Source organism: Myotis myotis, unplaced genomic scaffold (genome assembly GCF_014108235.1).
Source record: "Myotis myotis isolate mMyoMyo1 unplaced genomic scaffold, mMyoMyo1.p scaffold_m19_p_35, whole genome shotgun sequence".
NCBI lineage: Eukaryota > Metazoa > Chordata > Mammalia > Chiroptera > Vespertilionidae > Myotis > Myotis myotis.
The window spans coordinates 1,415,103-1,434,265 of record NW_023416341.1 but is presented as its reverse complement, the minus strand read 5'-3'; the positions used below and the strand labels follow the sequence as shown (position 1 = coordinate 1,434,265).

At 46.1% G+C, this 19,163-nt stretch overlaps 2 protein-coding genes across 8 annotated transcripts in view; one reads left to right on the top strand and one right to left on the bottom strand.

Moving 5' to 3' along the window:
- Positions 1 to 2,185, bottom strand: part of LOC118652894 (katanin interacting protein) — a 203,712-nt gene extending 201,527 nt beyond the window's left edge. For 3 of the 4 annotated variants that reach the window (XM_036303136.1, XM_036303139.1, XM_036303137.1), the window contains exon 1: positions 2,154 to 2,179. In XM_036303136.1, coding sequence (XP_036159029.1) covers positions 2,154 to 2,160 — 7 coding nt within the window. In that variant the 5' untranslated portion in view covers positions 2,161 to 2,179. Of the gene's footprint in view, positions 1 to 2,153 lie in introns of all 4 variants that reach the window. The other variant, XM_036303138.1, reaches the window with a different exon arrangement.
- Positions 2,186 to 2,370: 185 nt separating this feature from the next.
- The window catches only part of GTF3C1 (general transcription factor IIIC subunit 1), an 87,437-nt gene continuing 70,644 nt past the window's right edge, over positions 2,371 to 19,163 (top strand). Inside the window, exons 1-4 of one of the 4 annotated variants that reach the window (XM_036303078.1) lie at positions 2,371 to 2,662; positions 11,517 to 11,726; positions 16,371 to 16,547; positions 17,450 to 17,593. In XM_036303078.1, the coding sequence (XP_036158971.1) occupies positions 2,442 to 2,662; positions 11,517 to 11,726; positions 16,371 to 16,547; positions 17,450 to 17,593 (752 nt within the window). In that variant the 5' untranslated portion in view covers positions 2,371 to 2,441. The remainder of the gene's footprint in view (positions 2,663 to 11,516; positions 11,727 to 16,370; positions 16,548 to 17,449; positions 17,594 to 19,163) is intronic. The other 3 variants (XM_036303077.1, XM_036303075.1, XM_036303076.1) reach the window with 3 other exon arrangements.

Below are 19,163 nucleotides of genomic sequence, written 5' to 3'. Positions count from 1 at the left end.
CTCTCTTTACAAAAATGAGATAGGTGGTGATATCAATGAATGTGTTTTTGATATTATGTAATAATATGCCATTTTATACTGTGTAATGAGATTGCCAATGTAAACATGTGGAAGAACTGCATAAATCACCAAAGTAACATTTTCCAAATGACCAATGCCTAACTTATAAAATCATACATGGGTAAAATATCCAATGGAAAAGCAAGACAGACAAATGGACTTTAAAGTAACAGAGCACAAAAAAGTTAAGCAGAAAAGGCAATTAAAATATTCCCTTACCACTGTATATCTGTGAGACACCTGATTTTTCATATACATCAGATAAAATAACAGCACAACAGTCTGGTTGCTGAAGCCAAAATGAGAGTCTAGCTATTTTCTTTTTCTTTTTTTAAAAAGTATGTTTTTATTGATTTGAGAGAGAGAGAAGGGAGAGGGAGAGAGAAACATTGATGTGAGAGACACATAGATCGGCTGCCTCCCACATGAACCCTGATTGGGGATCAAGCCCGAAACCCAGGCATGTTCCCTGAAGGGGAATCGAATTGGAGACCCTTCTGTGCACAGGACGATGCCCAATCAACGAAGCCACACTGGCCACGGCAAGAGTCTAGCTATTTTCTGTTAAGCCAGATATTGGAGAAATTTGGGAAAATGTAAAATAATTCCACTATTCCTGCTAATGGGGGGGCAGGAGGGGGGTGGGAATATAGCTGTTTTTAACTAAAGATATTATTATATTCAGAAGTAATGGGTTATTTTTAAATTAATTAATGTTTAAGATTTCCTCAGCTTTAATTTCTGATACGTTAAATAGCACAGATATACATAAACAAAGCTCTTTTGAGGTAAGGGTATAAAGGCATCCTGAGACCAAAAAGATTTGATGATTGTTCCATAGCAATATTATACTGACCTTTCCATAGGGCAAGTTGGCAAATGACATTTTATACTACTTCTGAAGTACAAAGGGCAAAGATGTCTTCTAAGCACATAACAAGGCCGTTAATTAAATTTTTTCCACACTGCATTAAGTAGATGTCACAAAGGAACCAATTCACCAGAAGTGAGGGGCAGTGGTAAAATGAGAAAAATGATCTGGATTCCAGCGCAGACCCTACTGGTCTCTCCAGACATTAGCCTTCCCATCTACAAAATGAGATACCAGCGTAGCCTATTTTCAGATTGCTTCCAATGGTCAATTCCAGGGTTCTAATCAGGGACCCTTAGATGGTGGCCCACCGCTGCATCTGGCCTTCCGATGGATGGGCCCTCGTGGTGTTTTGAGAGGTGCCCCCAAGAAAGTAATTGGCAGTAGCCGAGTGAGAAGCTTCCCTTTCAGAAGGACTGATTTTCAGTCACAGCCCAATCCAGCCCACTAGGCTTGCCCTTGCAGATATCTGCATTTGCAGCATCTGAAATGAAGGGCCTCTAAAGCAAAGCCCCTTCCAAACCTCAAACTGCACAATTTCAGCTCCGGAGACAGAGTTTGGGTTCCTTTCTCACTCTGCCCCTTGCTGGCTGGCTGGACGGGAGCAAGTTATTTATTTAACTTCTCTGAGCTTCAGTTACCTCATTTGCAAAATGGGATTAACAACACTCAACGCAAAGGGCTATTACGAAGCTTCGCGAGGTGTTGCTTGCCAGCACTAACAGAGTCCCTGGCGCTGAACATCACTATTAACATCGAGGCAAAGAAGAGAGCATTCCCCGGTCTCCGCCCGCCCCTCCCTTACCAAGTCCCGTTTTCCAGTAGGTTGACTGCCCGCCCCATGAGGAGGTTGCCGCCACACCAACTCCCATATCCCACAGTGCACATCCTAGGACACACAAGAGCCTCCTCAGAGGTTGACTTCTTTCCCTACCCAAACCCCTTCACTGAGCCCCCGGCCAGTCCCGGGTTCCTACGCGACCACTGCTCGACAGAGGCAAACACTGACCACTCCCCCAGCCTCTCTCCCCATCCCGGACCACTAAGGCTTCCCTTCCCTCAGACCCCAGACCACCTTGGGTCTGGCAGTGGTGGCCAGGGGTCTGTAGCTTGGCATTCTGCCCCCCCCCCCCGGGGGGTGGGGGGACGTGGGGGGAAGGAAGCCTGAGGAGAGATGGGAGAATAACTCCTCGACCTCCCGGAGGAGCCAACGAACACTCACCGTCCATCCCTAGAGGCGGTGGTTCCGGGTGCTGAAACCGGAAGCGGTCTCTGCACTGTTTGCAGTTCCCCTGGTTACTGCGGGTTTGCGGACCAATGGCGGCGGAGCTTCACTGGCTGGGCCCGCCCTCTAAAGGGATGACGTTCCGTAGGCGCTCTGAAACTCCTCCTCCGATCGCGGGGTCTGACCCGCCTCCGAAGTGGCTCGCCGTCGTGCGCAGGCGCGCTGGACCGGGGTCCTCGGCAGCGAAGTGCGCAGGCGCCCCGGGCGCTACTAACTGAAGTAGCAATGGACGCGCTAGAGTCGTTGTTGGACGAGGTGGCCTTGGAGGGGCTTGATGGCCTGTGTCTGCCCGCGCTGTGGAGCCGCCTGGAGACGCGCGTGCCGCCCTTCCCGCTGCCGTTGGAGCCCTACACGCAGGAGTTTCTATGGAGGGCCCTCGCCACGCACCCGGGCATCAGCTTCTATGTGGAGCCTCGGGAGCGACCCGACCTCCAGCTGCAGGACCGGTCAGCGGCTCGGCCTGGCGGGCGCGGGCGGGCGGGCGGGCGGGCGAGCGGGCAGGCCGGCCGGCCGGCCGGCCCAGAGCCGGGGTCCGATAGAGCCAGAGGGGACCAGGTTGTGATGGAAGGAAGGTGGAGAAAGCAGTGGAGCCGTCGGAAAACCGGGGGTCAAATGGGGGTGGGAGCTCTGTGTGAAGCTGATTTGGGGTCCCTCAAGCCTGGCAGGGCCTGGATGACTGATGGAGTTGGGGGGCATGGTCTGATGGATGTGGGAGTCGCCTGCTGATGTCCCATTATATCGGTGTGTGAGTTTGGGGTGATGGTGAGCAGGACTGGGGGGATAGTATGCCAGCTTCAGAGAGTATTTCCTCTAGAGTGGAGGGTAGGATTGGCGTGGGAAAGCGGTTCAGGCCAAGACTAGAGGCAGGTCCTGGCGGGTAGTCAGTGGGAGAAAGCGTCGTCCCCATATGTCCCCGCCAGGGCACATACAGGAATCAACAATGCATGCCAATGCGTAAGTAAGTGGAACAACAACAACTCTCTCTCTCTCTCTCTCTCTCTCTCTCTCTCTCTCTCTCTCTCTCTCCTTCCCTCCCCTTCTCCCTCCCTCCCCCTCCCTCCCTTCTTTTCTTTCTAAAGTCAATAAATTTTTTAAAACACTGGATACAGGAGGAATGAGATCTGTATAACAAGCTTAGCAATAATAATAATAATAATAATAATAATAATAATAATAATAGCTAGAATTTATTGAGAGCTTATTATTGACCTGGCACTATTCTAAGACCATGTTCTGGGAGCTTGGTGACTCTATGAGCTGGGTGCTGTTATCTTCCGCATTTTGCAGAAGAGTCGTGGAGAGAAAATAAGTGAATAACCTGTCCAGTTAGGGAGATTATAAGTGACTGTGTGTTGATTTGGACGCAGGCCGTCTGTCTTCAGAGTCTTTGCTCTTAAACCATATTGTGAGGAAGAGGAGAGGTTGTGAGAGGCACTACTGTCCAAAACAAGACTTGGGTTCCGTTGGCCAGTTGGCAGAGTATTCTGAACAGAGAACAGCAAGTGTGAAAGCCTGAAGGAAGAGAAATGAGTTGTTTGGTGGAAGTGTAGAACTGGAGGTAGGGAATGAAGAAGAGCAGTTGACACTTAAATGTATGCATATTGTGAGCTGGGACTGTCCTAAGATCCTGACATCTAGCAAGTTAATTTTTACAGCAACCTTAAGAGGTAGGTGCTATTATCCTTATTTTCCTGGAGAGAAAATGGAGGTGTCAAAGAGGTGAAGGGACTTGTTCAAGGTCATCAACTAGTGAGGGCACAACTCAGAATGTGATCCCAAGAAGCCTGGGCACAAAAAATACTCTGTCCTTATTAACCAAATTGGACTGGAGAAGTAATCAAGGGTCTTTTCATCCACTTAAAGAGTTGATCCTTTACCAAAGGACAGTTGGAAGCCCCTGAAGGGAGGGTTGGATGAGGGGCAATGAGGGAAGTGGAGAGGTTTTTAGTAATCCAGTTGTGAACAACCAGTTATGGTTTAGTTTACCATAGTGCGGTTGAGAATGAAGAGACGAGGTAGAAGAATCAAGAGCATTTGATGGCTGATTGGATGTGGGGTACAAGGAAAAGTGGGAGTCAAGGATGAGGAACCTCCTGTTCCTGGGGTGTGGGCACCTGGGTGAATGCTGATGCCCCCCTCGCTGTGGTAGGGAACTCAGAGGAGCAGCGCAGTGGTTGAGTTTGGGGGAGGTGGGAAAGGGGCTGAATGTACTCTGAGACACATTGTGGTTGAGATTCCTTTGGGTTATGCAAGTGGAGATTCTGTTTAGTCAACACCTGGCTTCAAGAGGAGTGAAAGCAGGTCAGAGGGGGAGGGACTAAGCTAGACATATGGAGTCATCCCATATGGCGGGTAATTGAAGCTGTTGGCCAGGATCATCCATAAGAGAGAGCGTAGTGGGATTAGAAGCCTTAAAACATGGCCCTCAGGTACACCTACATTTAATTTCATTTATTTATTTATTTATTTATCTGGCATACAGGGTAATAAAACCATAACTTTTTTTTTTTTAAATATATATTATTGATTTTTTACAGAGAAGAAGGGAGAGGGACAGAAAGTCAGAAACATCGATGAGAGAGATCGATCAGCTGCCTCCTGCACGCCCCACAGTGGGGACATGCCTGCAACCAAGGCACATGCCCCCGACCGGAATCGAATCCGGGACCCTTGAATCCGCAGGCCGACGCTCTATCCACTGAGCCAAACCGGTTTGGCAAAACCATAACTTTTGATGTTATCTTGTCTACGAGAGAGAAATCTATAAGTTAATGTGTAACTTTATGGTGTCTGGGATCTAATCAAGTAGTAAATAGCAAGTTTATTATTTTTAAAATCTTTATTGTTGAAAGTATTATATATGTCCTGCGTTTTCCCCCATTGGCCCCCTCTATACCACCCCTGCCCCTACTCCCCACCCCAGGCCCTCACTGCCCCATTGTCTGTCCATGGGCCATGCATATATGCATGCAAGGTCTTGGTTGATTACCTCCCACCCGGCCACCCTCCCCCGCTTCCCTCTGAGATTCCGCACTCTGTTCCATGCTTCCAAGTCTCTCGATCCACTCCGTTCATCAGTTTGTTACTTAGATTCCACATATGAGTGAGATCATGTGATCCTTGTCTTTCTCTGACTGACTTATTTCACTTAGCATGATACTCTTCAGGTTTCTCCATGCTGTCTCAAAGGGTAAGAGAGTCTTCTTTTTTACTGCTGCATAGTATTCCGTGGTGTAAATGTACCACAGCTTTTTTATCCACTCATCTACTGATGGGCACTTGAGCTGTTTCCAGATCTTAGCTATTGTAAGTTGTGTTACTGTGAATATAGAGGTGCATACATTCTTTCTGATTGGTATTTTGTGTTTCTTAGGATAGATTCCTAGAAGTGGGATCATTGGGTCAAATGACAGTTTCATATTTAATTTTTTGAGGAAACTCCATACTGTTCTCCACAATGGCTGCACCAGTCTGCATTCCCACCAGCAGTATACTAGGGTTCCCTTTTCTCCATATCCTCTCCAGCACTTGTCATTTGTTGATGGTAGCCATTCTGACAGGTGTGAGGTGATATCTCATTGGCATTTTAATTTGCATCTCTCTGATGATCCATGACTTTGAGCATTTTTTCATATGTCTTTTTGCCATCTGTATGTCCTCTTTGGAGAAGTGTCTATTTAGGTCCTTTGCCCATTTTTTAATTGGATTGTTTGCCTTCCTTCTGTTAAGTTGTATGAGTTCCTTATATATTTTGGATATTAACCCTTTATCAGATGTATCCTTGCCAAATATGTTCCCATATAATGGGTTCCCTTTTCGTTTTGTTGATGGTTTCTTTTGCTGTGCTGAAGCTTTTTATTTTGATGTAGTGCCATTTGTTTATTTTCTCCTTAGTTTTCTTTGGCCTAGACCAGTGATGGCGAACCTATGACACACGTGTCAGAGGTGACACGCGAACTCATTTTTTTGGTTGATTTTCTTTGTTAAATGGCATTTAAATATAAAAAATAAATATCAAAAATATAAGTCTTTGTTTTACTATGGTTGCAAATATCAAAAAATTTCTATATGTGACACGGCACCAGAGTTAAGTTAGGGTTTTTCAAAATGCTGACACGCCGAGCTCAAAAGGTTCGCCATCACTGGCCTAGACCGTGGTCGGCAAACTGCAGCTCGCGAGCCACATGCAGCTTTTTGGCCCCTTGAGTGTGGCTCTTTCTAAGCCTTAGGAGTACCCTAATTAAGTTAATAACAATGTACCTACCTATATAGTTTAAGTTTAAAAAATTTGGCTCTCAAAAGAAAATTCAATCGTTCTACTGATGATATTTGGCTTTGTTGACTAATGAGTTTGCCGACTACTGGCCTAGGAGATATATCCGTAAACATGTTGCTACGAGAGATGTCTGAGATTTTGCTGCCTATGGTTTCTTCTAGGATTTTTATAGTTTCACAACTTACATTTAAGTCTTTTATCCATTTTGAGTTTATTCTTGTGTGTGGTGTAAGTTGGTGGCCTAATTTCATTTTTTGCATATATCTGTCCAATTTTCCCAACACCGTTTATTGGAGAGACTGTCTTGACTCCATTGTATGCTTTTGCCTACTTTGTCAGTTACTAATTGAGCATAATGGCTTGAGTCGATGTCTGGGGTCTCTGTTCTGTCCCATTGATCTATATACCTATTCTTGTGCCAATACCAGGTTGTTTTGATTGTGGTGGCTTTGTAGTATAGCTTGATATCTGATATTGTGATTCCTCCAACTTTGTTCTTTCTCAAGATTGCTGTGGCTATTACAGGTCTTTTTAGGTTCCTTATAAATTTTTGGAGTATTTGTTCTATATCTGTGAAATATGCTGTTGGTATTTTAATAAGGATTGCATTGATTCTGTAGATTGCCTCGGGTAGTATAGACATTTTAATGATGTTGATTCTACCAATCCATGAACATGGTATATTCTTCCACTTGTTTATATCTTCTTCTATCTCTTTTTCCAACATCCTGTAGTTTTCCAAATACAAGTCTTTTGCCTCCTTGGTTAAGTTTATTCCTAAGTATTTAAAAAAAAATTTTGGAATGGTAAATGGGATTGCTCAGAAAGAGAATTCATTATTGGTGTATGAAAAAGCCATTGATTTTGGGGTGTTGATTTTGTATTCTGCTACATTGCCAAATTCATTTTTTAAATCTAGTAGTATTTTGGGGGAGTCTTTAGGGTTTTCTATGTGTACTATCATGTCATCTGCGAATAATGAGAGTTTTACTTCCCCATTTCCAATTTGGATGCCTTTTATTTCTTCTTCTTATCTGATCACTGGTCTAGAACTCCCAGTACTATGTTGAATAAGAGTGGTGAAAGTGGACATCCCTGTCTTATTCCTGTTCTTAGGGAAAATGGTTTTAGTTTTTGCCCATTGAGTATGATGTTGGCTATAGGTTTGTCATATGTGGCCTTTATCATGTTCAAATATGCTCTCTCTATTGCTACTTTGCTGAGAGTTTTTATCAAAAATGGATGTTGGGCCCTAACCGGTTTGGCTCAGTGGATAAAGCGTCGGCTGCGGACTGAAGGGTCCCAGGTTTGATTCCAGTCAAGGGCATGTACCTTGGTTGCAGGCACATCCCCAATAGGGGGTGTGCAGGAGGCAGCTGATCGATGTTTCTCTCTCATTGATGTTTCTAACTCTCTATCCCTCTCCCTTCCTCTCTGTAAAAAATCAATAAAATACGTATTTTTTAAAAATGGGTGTTGGATTTTGTCAAATGCTTTTCCTTAGTCCATTGATATGATCATGTGATTTTTTTTTCAGTTTGTTTATGTCATGTGTCATGTTTATTGATTTTCAAATATTGTACCAGCCTTGCATCCCTGGAATAAATTCCACTTGGTCATGGTGTATGATCTTTTAAATCCTATTTGGATCCGATTTGCTAATATTCTGTTACGGATTTTAGCAACCATGTTCATCAGGGATATTGGCCTTTAATTATCTTTCTTTGTAGTGTCTTTATCTGGTTTTGGAATTGGGGTAATGCTGGTCTCATAAAAAGAGTTTGGAAGTGTTCCTTCCTCTTGGATTTTTTTGGAATAGTTTGAAGAGTATAGGTGTTAGTTCTTATGTGAACATTTGGTAAAACTCCCTTGTGAAGCTGTCTGGACCTAGGGTTTTGTTTGCTGAGAGTTTTTTTTTTTTTATTACTGCTTCTATTTCTTCAGTTGTTATTGGCCTATTCAGGTTTTCTGATTCTTTCTGATTCAGTTTTGGGAGATTGTATTTTTCTAGGAATTTGTCCATTTCATCTGCATTGTCCAGCTTGTTGGCATATAGTTCTTCATGGTATTTCCTTACAGTCCTTTGTATTTCTGTGGTAACAGTGGTTACTTCACTGCTTTTGTCTATGATTTTATTTATTTGGGTTCTCTCTCTTTGTTTCTTGATGAGTCTGGCTAATGGTTCATCAATTTTGTTTATCCTTTCAAAGAACCAGCTCTTGTTTCACTGATTTGTGTGTGTGTTTTATTTTTTTGTTTGTTTGTTTTTTAGTCTCTATGTCATTTACTTCTGCTGTAATCTTTATTATTTCCCTCCTTCTGCTTACGCTGGGCTTTCTTGTTCTCTTTCTAATTCTTTAAGTTGTAGGGTTAAATAGTTTATTGTTGATTTTTCTTGTTTTTTGAGGTATGCCTGTAGTGCTATGAACTTCCCTCTCAGGACTGCTTTTGCTGTGTCCCAGAGATTTTGGATTGTTGTGTGTTCATTTCATTTGTGTCCAGGAAGTTTTTGATTCCGTTCTTGATCTCTTTGATAACCCATTCATTGTTTAGTAACATGCTATTTAGCCTCCATTTGTTTGATTGTTTTTGGGTGTTTTTACTATAGTTGATTCCTAATTTCATTCCACTGTGATCTGAGAAGATGCTTCATATGATTTCAATCTTCTTGAACTTGTAGAGACTTGGTTTGTGACCTAACATGTGGTCTATCTTTGTGAATGATCCATGTGCATTTGAGAAGAATGTATATTCTAAGGTGCACCTACCTTTAAAGGCTGGATGGAAAACTATGAACCTTCAAAAGAAGACTGGGAAGATGTGCCTGGAGAGAGAGAGCAGCAGCAGCCCAGAATGGTGTCCTGGAAGCTGGGGAAGATGTGATTTGAGAATGGAGGTGTAAATAGTGCAGGGGTCACAGAGACAGCACGGAAGAAAGGGTTGAAAAGTATAGATGGGCCCAGCCAGTTTGGCTCAGTGGTTGAGCGTCGACCTATGAACCAGGAGGTCATGGTTTGATTCCAGGTCAGGGCATATGCCCCAGTTGCAGGCTCGATTCCTAGTAGGGGTGCGCAAGAGGCTGCTGATCAATGATTCTCTCTCATCATTGATGTTTCTATCTCTCCCTTTCTCTTCCTTTCTGAAATAAATTAAAATATATTTTAAGAAAAGTGTAAAGAGGATTTAGCTTCAACTAGTGTAGGATGTGAGCAAGATTTCTAAGGAGAACTTGACAAACTTGGCTGACTGGATAAAAGAACAATCCACAGGCCAAAGATGTCTCTCTATTGTTTATAAGAGACAACTGGGGAGGTCAAGGAGGGACTTGTGGGAGGTAGGGAGAGGCAGTCATAACTTTGGTTTTAATTTCATTGAATTTGAGGTGTGTAGTAGACAGTTGAAGACGGGACTGACATTTGGGAGGAAAAAATAGTATTGAGGATTTAATGGTGGAAATTGTTAACATTCAGGTGATAATCCTATATAATAAAAGCCTAATATGCTAAATGTCCTGTCATCCAGTTGGCCATTCAACTAATCAAAGCATAATCCTATATATTAAAGAGGTAATATGCAAATTGACCCTTGTGCCCTCACAAGATGGCCACCCCCACGTTGTCACAAGATGGCTGTCCCTACGTTGTCACAAGATGGCCAGCAGGGGAGGGCAGTTGGGGGTGACCAGGCCTGCAGGGGAGGGCAGCTGGGGGGGACCAGGTCTACAGGGGAGGTCAGTTGGGGGCGATCGGGCCGGCAGGGGAGCAGTTAGGTGTCAATCAGGCCGGCAGGGGAGCAGTTAGGGGGTGATCAGGCTGGCAGGCAGAAGCGGTTAGGGGCAGGCAGGCAGGCAAGTGGTTAGGAGCCAGCAGTCTTGGATTGTGAGAGGGATGTCCTCCTGCCAGTTGGACATCCCCAGAGGGGATAAGGGTGCAGGCTGGGCTGAGAGACACCCCTCCCTCCCACCCCCATGCACGAATTTCATGCACCAGGCCTCTAGTATGCTAATGATATGCTAAGGCCGCTCAGTGGCTTGCTATGATGTGCACTGACCACCAGGGGGCAGACAGTCAACTGGTCAACCAGTCGCTATGATACGCACTGACCAGCAGGGGGCAGATGCTCCAACTGGTAGGTTTGCTTGCTGCTGGAGTCCAGCCAATAGGGACTGAGCGAAAAGGGCTGACATGCCCTGGAGCCCTCCTGCAGTCCCTCCCCAGCTGACCAACCTTCCACGTCCCTCCCTGGCCCAGATTGTGCACCAGTGGGGTTCCTTGGCCTGGCCTGTGCCTTCTTGCAATGTGGGATCCCTAGAGGGATATTAGAGAGCCGGTTTCGGCCCAACGGTGGGACAACCGGTCATTATGATGCGCACTGACCACCAGGGGGCAGATGCTCAACGCAGGAGTTGTGGTCAGTGTGCTTCCACAGGGGAGCATTGCTCAGCCAGAAGCCGGGCTCATGTCTCCGGGGCAGTGCTAAGGATGTCTGACTGCTGGCTTAGGCCCACTACCTGGGAGGAGTGGGCCTAAGCCATCAGTCAGACATTCCCTGGGTCTCCCAGACTGCAAGAGGGTGGAGGCTGGGCTGAGGGACACCCCCAAGTGCATGAATTTCGGCACCGGGCCTCTAGTTGAAACCATAAAAATGGATGAAGGTTCTAGAGAGATCATTAAAAAGAGATGGAAAGATGGCATCTTCTAGAAGGAAAACCTTGAATCATTAAGTCCAAACCTACTGGTTTGGAGACTAGGCACCAGATTTGTAGTGAAACCAAAAGGCCATAACTTGGGCCACTATGATGATTCTGGTTCCAGCATTCAGCCTCTGGAGTGGCTTTGGGAGTCCTAGAAAGGTCTCTGTTTTCTGGGGCAGAGAATACTGCTTGTCAAGATGATCTGCATTTCAGGAAGACAGAGGGGTCTCACTCCCTCTCTCTGATCTCTTCAGGTGGTTCTCAGAACACGCCAAGCATGTATTATTTCTGAAGCTGAGCTATGGCTTGCTATTTGTGCTTTCCTCCTTAGGTATGAAGAAATCGATTTGGAAACTGGAATTTTAGAGTCCAAGAGGGACCCGGACCCTTTGGAGGATGTCTACCCCATTCATATGATCTTAGAGAATAAGGATGGCATCCAGGGCTCATGCCGGTACTTTAAGGAGAGGAAGAACATTACCAATGACATCAGGACTAAGTCTTTGCAGCCCCTTTGTACGATGGTGGAAGCCTTTGACAGGTAACTAACTTGCACCGTCAGAAACTCACAGGACTCTTCCTGCTTTGAAGTCTGTGAGGTAGGCAGAGCGCCAGATTGGTCTGCGGCCTCAGGGTTGCTGAGAGGGCATCATCCCCTCACTGAGCCAGTCCTCTACTTCTTCACTCTGCTCCTGTTCGGGCTAACTTTGCTCAGGGGACCTGCCGTTCTTTCCATTTGTGTCCATAGTCCTAGCACAGGTGGGCGGAGCAGGCAGCTGTCCTTTGGATTGGTGCCTTTCTTTTTTTTATATATTTTTATTGATTTCAGAGAGGGAGGGAGGGAGGGCGAGAAAGAGAGAGAGAGAGAGAGAGAGAGAGAGAGAGAGAGAGAGAGAGAGAAACAGACATCAGTGATGAGAGAGAATCATTGATCGGCTGCCTCCTGCACGTCCCACACTGAGGACCGAGCCCACAACCTGGCCCTGTGCCCTGCCTGGGAATCGAACCGTAACCTCCTGGTTCATAGGTTGATGCTCAACTACCGAACCCCACTGGCCGTGCAGATTGGTGCCTATCATTCTCTGTCCAAGCTGGGCCCTGTGCTGCCCATCGATCCTTTTGTGAGTCTTCATTCAGGGCCCCTGTTTCCGAGAGTGACTAATCCAAGTTGTCATTTTGTCAACCTGCCCCCATCCCCACCTTCCTTTCTACTTGACTGAACGTGGAGAAGCTACCAGTGTGAGGTCACCTAACTTTCACCTTCTTCAACTTGCAGACTTTCCCACATTTCTTTCCCCATCCCTCATCTCGGAGGAGATGAAAAACTGGCCGTGTAATGGGACACAGTTCTTCCCCTTTCCTCCCCCTCCTCAGGCTCAGGCTCTTTCCTGCCTCTGCCAGTTAGCTCCTTTTTCTCCTTTATTTTCAGTTCTGCTTGTCTGCTGGTGCTCTCTTCTCAGCACATGAATGTGACTTGCCCCTCTTCCAACAGGACTTTCTCTTTACCTCACATTCCCTGTAACTGTAACTTTCTCTCTATCCGAGGCTACAACCATAGTTTTTGGAAGAAGTAGTTATACTCACTTCACTCTTTCCCCTCTTCACCTCCCCTCCACCCCTCTGCCCATGGTGATCCATTTTTGCCTTTACCGCTTCACCAAAATCTTATCCTCAGATCCCTGTGAACCAGCCTGGGATACTGTTAGACCAGGCTTTAAAGGGCTTGGTGTACACCAGTGATGGCGAACCTTTTGAGCTGGGTGTGTCAGCATTTTGGAAAACCCTAACTTAACTCTGGTGTCGTGTCACATATATAGAAATTTTTTGATATTTGCAACCATAGTATAAAAAAGATTTATATTTTTTATATTTATTTTATATATTTAAATGCCATTTAACCAAGAAAAATCAACCAAAAAAATGAGTTCACGCATGTCATAGGTTCGCCATCACTGGTCTACACTGTCAGATCTTCACATTGCCACCTCCTCTTCTAGTTAGCTACAAAACTTCTATTTGAAGAGGCACTGTGGTCATTGCCAAGTTGGGCAATGAGAGAGAAACATTGATGTGAGAGAGACAGACAGGTTGACAAAATGACAACTTGGATTAGTCACTCTCGGAAACCGGGGCCCTGAATGAAGACAGATAAACTATTATTACCATCTACCAGGGCTGGGGATCGAGCCTGCAACTGAGGTGCCTGCCCTTGACTGGAATTGAACCCGGACCCTTCAATCTGCAGGTCAATGCTCTATCCACTGAGCCAAACCAGCTAGGGCTTAAGGATTTTTTTTATGTCACTTTCCTCACCAGATTATAAACTCTTGAGGGCAGGAAGTGTGTCCATCTCGTTCATAGATGTATCTGTAGGATCTAGAACAGCCATGGGCAAACTACGGCCCGCGGGCCGGATCCGGCCGTTCGGCTGTTCTATCCGGCCCGCGGAGCCGAAAGAGTGGAGGGTTCTCTTGCTCTCCCCTCCGCTTCTTCACCAGTAGCAGTGTTAACATGGCAACGTCGGGAAACAGGGCTGCAGCTCCTTCTTCTGAGTCCAGTTTAAGAACCCACTGTGGCCCTCGAGTCAGAAAGTTTGCCCACCCCTGATCTAGAATGTACCTGGCACAAAGTTAGCTCCTAAAAACGCATGTTGACTGATGGATTGCCTGTTGGGGTTGAAGTTGCAACCCTGGACCTGTGTCGTGGAATCTAAATTCCCAGCAGGGCATTGAAAGGCCATTCAGGATGTGGACTCAGCTGGCCTCGTTTTCCTTCCTTCTGCTTTCTAGCTTACACCACACCTTAGCCTCTCGAATATGCCACACCACTTGCCTCCCTGAATAGGCAAGCTCCTCCGTACCTGCAGAACCTGCGGCATCTGCTTCCTTAACATTCGCCCGCCCAGCTTACTGCTGACTCAGGAATCGCCTCCTGTGAGAGTTTTCCCTGATGACTATGCACACGCTCTAGTCCAGTGATGGCGAACCTATGACGCGTGTCAGAGGTGACACGCGAACTCATTTTTTTGGTTGATTTTTCTTTGTTAAATGGCATTTAAATATATAAAATAAATATCAAAAATATAAGTCTTTGTTTTACTATGGTTGCAAATATCAAAAAATTTCTATATGTGACACGGCACCAGAGTTAAGTTAGGGTTTTTCCAAAATGCTGACCCGCTGAGCTCAAAAGGTTTGCCATCACTGCTCTAGTCACACACATCGGCTTGAATTGGGGCCCCTCATGTATGTCATTTGATAGCCTTGGCCACCAGAGCTGCTTTGCCAGAGCAGTTATCACCTTAGTCACTGAGTCATTTTCCTGTCTGTCTGTGAGTAGCCTGAGCTCCCTGAAGGTAGCTACTGAAGGACTTTATTTATCTTGGTATCTCTGGTACTTTGCATGGTGCTTAATCAGTGTTTGAACTTACCAGGAGTCATTGCATCAGCTAATTGAAATCAGTGGACTTTGCTAATACAGGGTAGTAAACTAATCTAATTACCTTTTTTTTTTTTATTGTCTTTAACCCTCACCTGAGGATATGTTTACTGATTTGAGAGAGAGAGGGAGGGAGGGAAACATTGATGTGAAAAAGAAACATCTATCAGTTGCCTCCCGTATGCATCCTGACAAGGGATCGAACCCGCAGCCTTTTTAGTGTACAGGACAATGCTCCAACCAACTGAGCCACCAGGCCAGGGCCTGAGTAATTTTAAAGCAGAAAATTAGTTCCTTAGTTTTCAAACTTCCTTTTCCTAACTGACTTCTTCCAATTTAACTTAATGATCCTGCTTTGAGATGAGAGAGCACAGGTCCTAAGTTGGTGACATGCAGACTCTCCCATATGTTCACAGCCACATCCTTTTGAAGATGGACTGTGCAGATTTCTGCAGCTCTGCAGAAGATTAATTATAGATTACAAAGTGAAGGAAGCTGCAGTTCAGTTAAAATGAAGACAACCTCTTTTTTCTTGTTGCCTGGGTGGAGGCATCTGAGTGGGTGGGAGGAGGGAGATGTGTGATGTGACTGCAGGCAGACATTGTGGTCCGGTCACAGGCTGTGATGAGTAGACACTGGCTCAAGCCCATGGGCCCTCACATGTGGACTCTTGGTAACTCATCCAGGAAAGGGAGCTCCTCCGATTGGGTGTATCTTGATGCTCAGGAGTGAGTAAGTGGGGGTTCTTTGCCCGCACATCTCGTGTGATCTCTGCCGCAGAGCTTGGACCCCAAGAGTGCACGAGTGGAATGGGCCAGTCTGCTCAAAACACGCATTTGAGTTAACAGACAAGGCACAGTGGTGGGGCCTGTGAGGCGTCAGCAGAGAAGTCAGTGTTCTCAGCCAGGGTATCCAGTGCCCTGCTGGAAGTGTTGTTGGCCACTTTTTCGGGCATTTCTCATTTACCAAGTCAGTGGGAGAAACTAATGATTTGTCCAAGGTCTGATCTTTAACAGACTACATACAGGTCCAGTGATTACACAGTCCAGTGGTTTTGACTCTGAAGTTTGCTTTATCTGTCTAGTCCAGTAAGCTAGTTCATTCACGTAACAAATACTCACCGAGCTCCTCCTATGAGCCGCATTCATTCTAAGCTCTGGGTATGTCCTGGTGGACAAGTCGACAATGTGCCCCTCTTACAGAGCTTCTTATTTGAAGAGGGGGAGACAGACAGGTCTCTCTTAAACATTACCTATCGCCATTCCCGAGTGCTTGGTGCCATGAAGAATGTGGAAATAATGGTCAGAGCTGGGGAATGGACTCTGGTTACCCTTGGGGGAAGGCTGAGGAGTTGACACCTGAGCGGTGACCTGAATGATGAGAAGGAACAGTCACTTAAAGACGTTGGGGAAGAGCAGCGGGAAGAGGAAACAGCTTGTTTCCGGACCGGCAGGGTCACTGTGCGCAGGGCAGAGCCAGGGAAGGTGTGGGGCAGTCCAGGCCCTGGTGGGGAGTTGGGGTTTTGGTCTGAGCGCCTGGCCAGGCCTGGGAGGGCTTTAACAAGGCATGATGGCATTGGCTCTGCTCACCCTGAACACAATGCAGTAGTACCAGGACTAAAACTGGCTTAATTGGGGGATTCTGAACCTCACAGAAAATGATGATTCTCCAAGCTTCTGCTTTTTCCTGTTTCTATTTTCCTAAAATCAAAAAGTTATTTCTTCCTGTGGTTGTTTCTGATTTGCAGGTGGGGGAAGAAACTGATCATCGTTGCCTCCCAGGACATGCGTTACAGGGCCTTGATAGGCTTGGAGGGTGACCCTGACCTGAAACTCCCCGACTTCTCCTACTGCATTTTGGAGCGATTAGGCCGGTCCCGGTGGCAGGGGGAGCTCCAGCGAGACCTCCACAGCGCTGCGTTCAAGTAAGGCAGTGATTTTCAACTGGTGTGCTGTAGCAAGTCTTAAAACATGCAATACCTGACTATTGCGATAGGGGCACTGACCTCTTTTCCCTTAGAGTGTCAAATAAAACAAGGACAACAGCCAACACAGTAGTCATCCTATGGGCAGGAATCAAAATTATACCTATTTGGGGTTTTTTTTGTTTTGGGGTTTTGTTTTGTTTTTGTCAGTGGCAAAAAATAGTGTGCTGCAGAATTTTAGTCATTTGTGTGTGCCATGAGATGAAAAGGGCTGAAAATCACTGAAGGGCGGGGATGCTTTGCTTCTCTGCTTTAAACAATAGGGCTCACTGGCCATTATGCCCTGTGTCTAAACTGGAGCCTGCAGACTTGTCTTCCCTTTTCCTCTTATCCTGGTCATCTCGCAGTCCCCCATCTATGGTGATTGGGAGCACAGTGCTTTCTTTTTTAAGAGACCCTGGGGTGACCATGTAGCTATTGTCCAAACCAGACATTGAGAATGGCAGGTGGAGCTGACCAGAAGGGGCGCTAAGGAACTGGGCGTAAGTTAGGACCCTCTGGCAAACCAGGATGTGTGGTCACCCTGGTTATTGGCCATTACAGGATTAGAGGTCCACGTTTGGTTCTCTCCTCCTATTTGATCACCTCCTATTGTCTCCCACCCCAGCCATCCCTTCCCTCTCTATTTGCCCTGGCCTCTGCCTCCCCCTCCCCACCTACCTCTCCTGGAGGTCTGGTCCTGCTCCTAGGCTGAGGTTCTTCCAAGGCCATTGTCTCATGATGGCTGTTGTCTCAGACAAGCAGGACAGCAGGTGTGTATCTCTGGCACTCATGTCATGGTGAGGCTCTCTACATTGACGGGGGAAAGCAACCAACAAAATGCCACTCATCTTCTCCTCCAGGGTCGACGCTGGGAAGCTCCATTATCATAGGAAAATTCTGAACAAAAATGGGCTCATTACAATGCAGTCCCATGTGATCCGATTACCCAGCGGAGCCCAGCAGCACTCAATCCTGCTCCTCCTGAACCGGTTCCATGTGGACAGGTAAGTGTTAGGTGACCAGAACCCTCTGTTACATCTCTATTGCAGCCACGTATGTTATGTCTTTAAAAGTCAGAGGCCAAATCAGCACACTGCTTTAGCTTTCTAAAAAGATATGTACTGTGTGCTTCTGATTATGAAAAATAAGTCATGCTCATTTAGAAAACCTGGAAATTATACAGAAAAAAAGGTTAAAAAGGCCTGTAACCCCACAGCTTAGCAATAGGGACTTAATATTTTGGTGACGTTTTGGGGGAATATAAAATTAAAAGTAAATAAATAAATCAAATTTGATTTGTTATGGTGACAGAGTTGAGGTTGAATTGTATCAATTTAAAATTGTCATGTTTTTGCAACATGCAACCATCTGAACCTGTAGATGAGATGGTGAGGTTCTCCTCAGTGATCACTATGGTGCCATTTAGCTGTGTGTCATAGTCAGGCAGTACAGCAAGCTGATAAAATAGTCCCTCTGAGAGCCAGGGAGTCTGGGAGTGGGTCTCTGACTCTTTAAACCTCCCTGTTGGGGTATAGAAATGGGGGAAAGAAGTGTTCCGCCACCCAGCAGAGCGGTCTCAGCCTGCCCCTCACCACCCCATGCCGTCCTTTGTGGGAGGGGCAGAGACCAGGGTAGGGAAGGGTTAAGCTGGTGCAGGGCTGGGATGAGTGCCCTTGGGTGAGTCAGTGTGAGCACCGTGCCTGGCCACCAGTCCTCCATGCTAAAGGTGGACAGTGCCAAGGGAGAGTTCAGAGGCAGTGGGCAGACCCTTTCCTGGACCACAGGGACTGACTGTGATTCTCCTATCCCCAAATGACAGAGGTCTTACCCTCTACCCAGTGGCCAGGTGCACCCTCCAAAGGGAGGAAGGGTAAACACTCCAGATTAAGTATAAGTTTTAAAGTTTGCAGTACCCACTGCATAGCACAGGGATGGGCCCAAAGGAAGTGCTCGATATGCATGTGTAGACTGACTATTGACTCAGGATTTCCAGGAGTGGAAATGTCACTCTGAGTTTGTCTTCAAATCCATGTGAGAAATAGTACGTTAGAGCCCTAGCCGGTTTGGCTCAGTGGGTAGACAGTCAGACAGTGGACCGAAGGGTCCCGGCTTCAATTCCAGTCAAGGGCACATACCTCGCCTCCCCGGCCAGGGCCCTGGTCAGGGCACGTGCAGGAGGAAGCCAATTGATATGTGTCTCTCACATCGATATTTCTCTTTGTCTTTCCCTCTCTCTAAAAGTCAATGGGAAAATATTCTTGGGTGAGGATTAAAAAATGAAAAAAAGAAAAGAAAGAATACATTAGAGAGAATTATACTTTAATAATTCGCATTTTAATTATTTAGTCATAACATCCACTGGTTAAATATCTTTATCTCAGAACTCATAACTGGTGGGTAGCCTGTGATCCACGAGGAACTAGGGTGACGGCTGTAGGTAGAAGAGAGAACAATGGACTAAGTCAAATCCGTACTGAAATCTTTGCCCCTGGCCCGCCTGCCTCGGCTCAGTTGTTGAGCGTCGACCTATGAACCAGGAGGTCATGATTCAATTCCTGATGGGTTGCTGGCTCA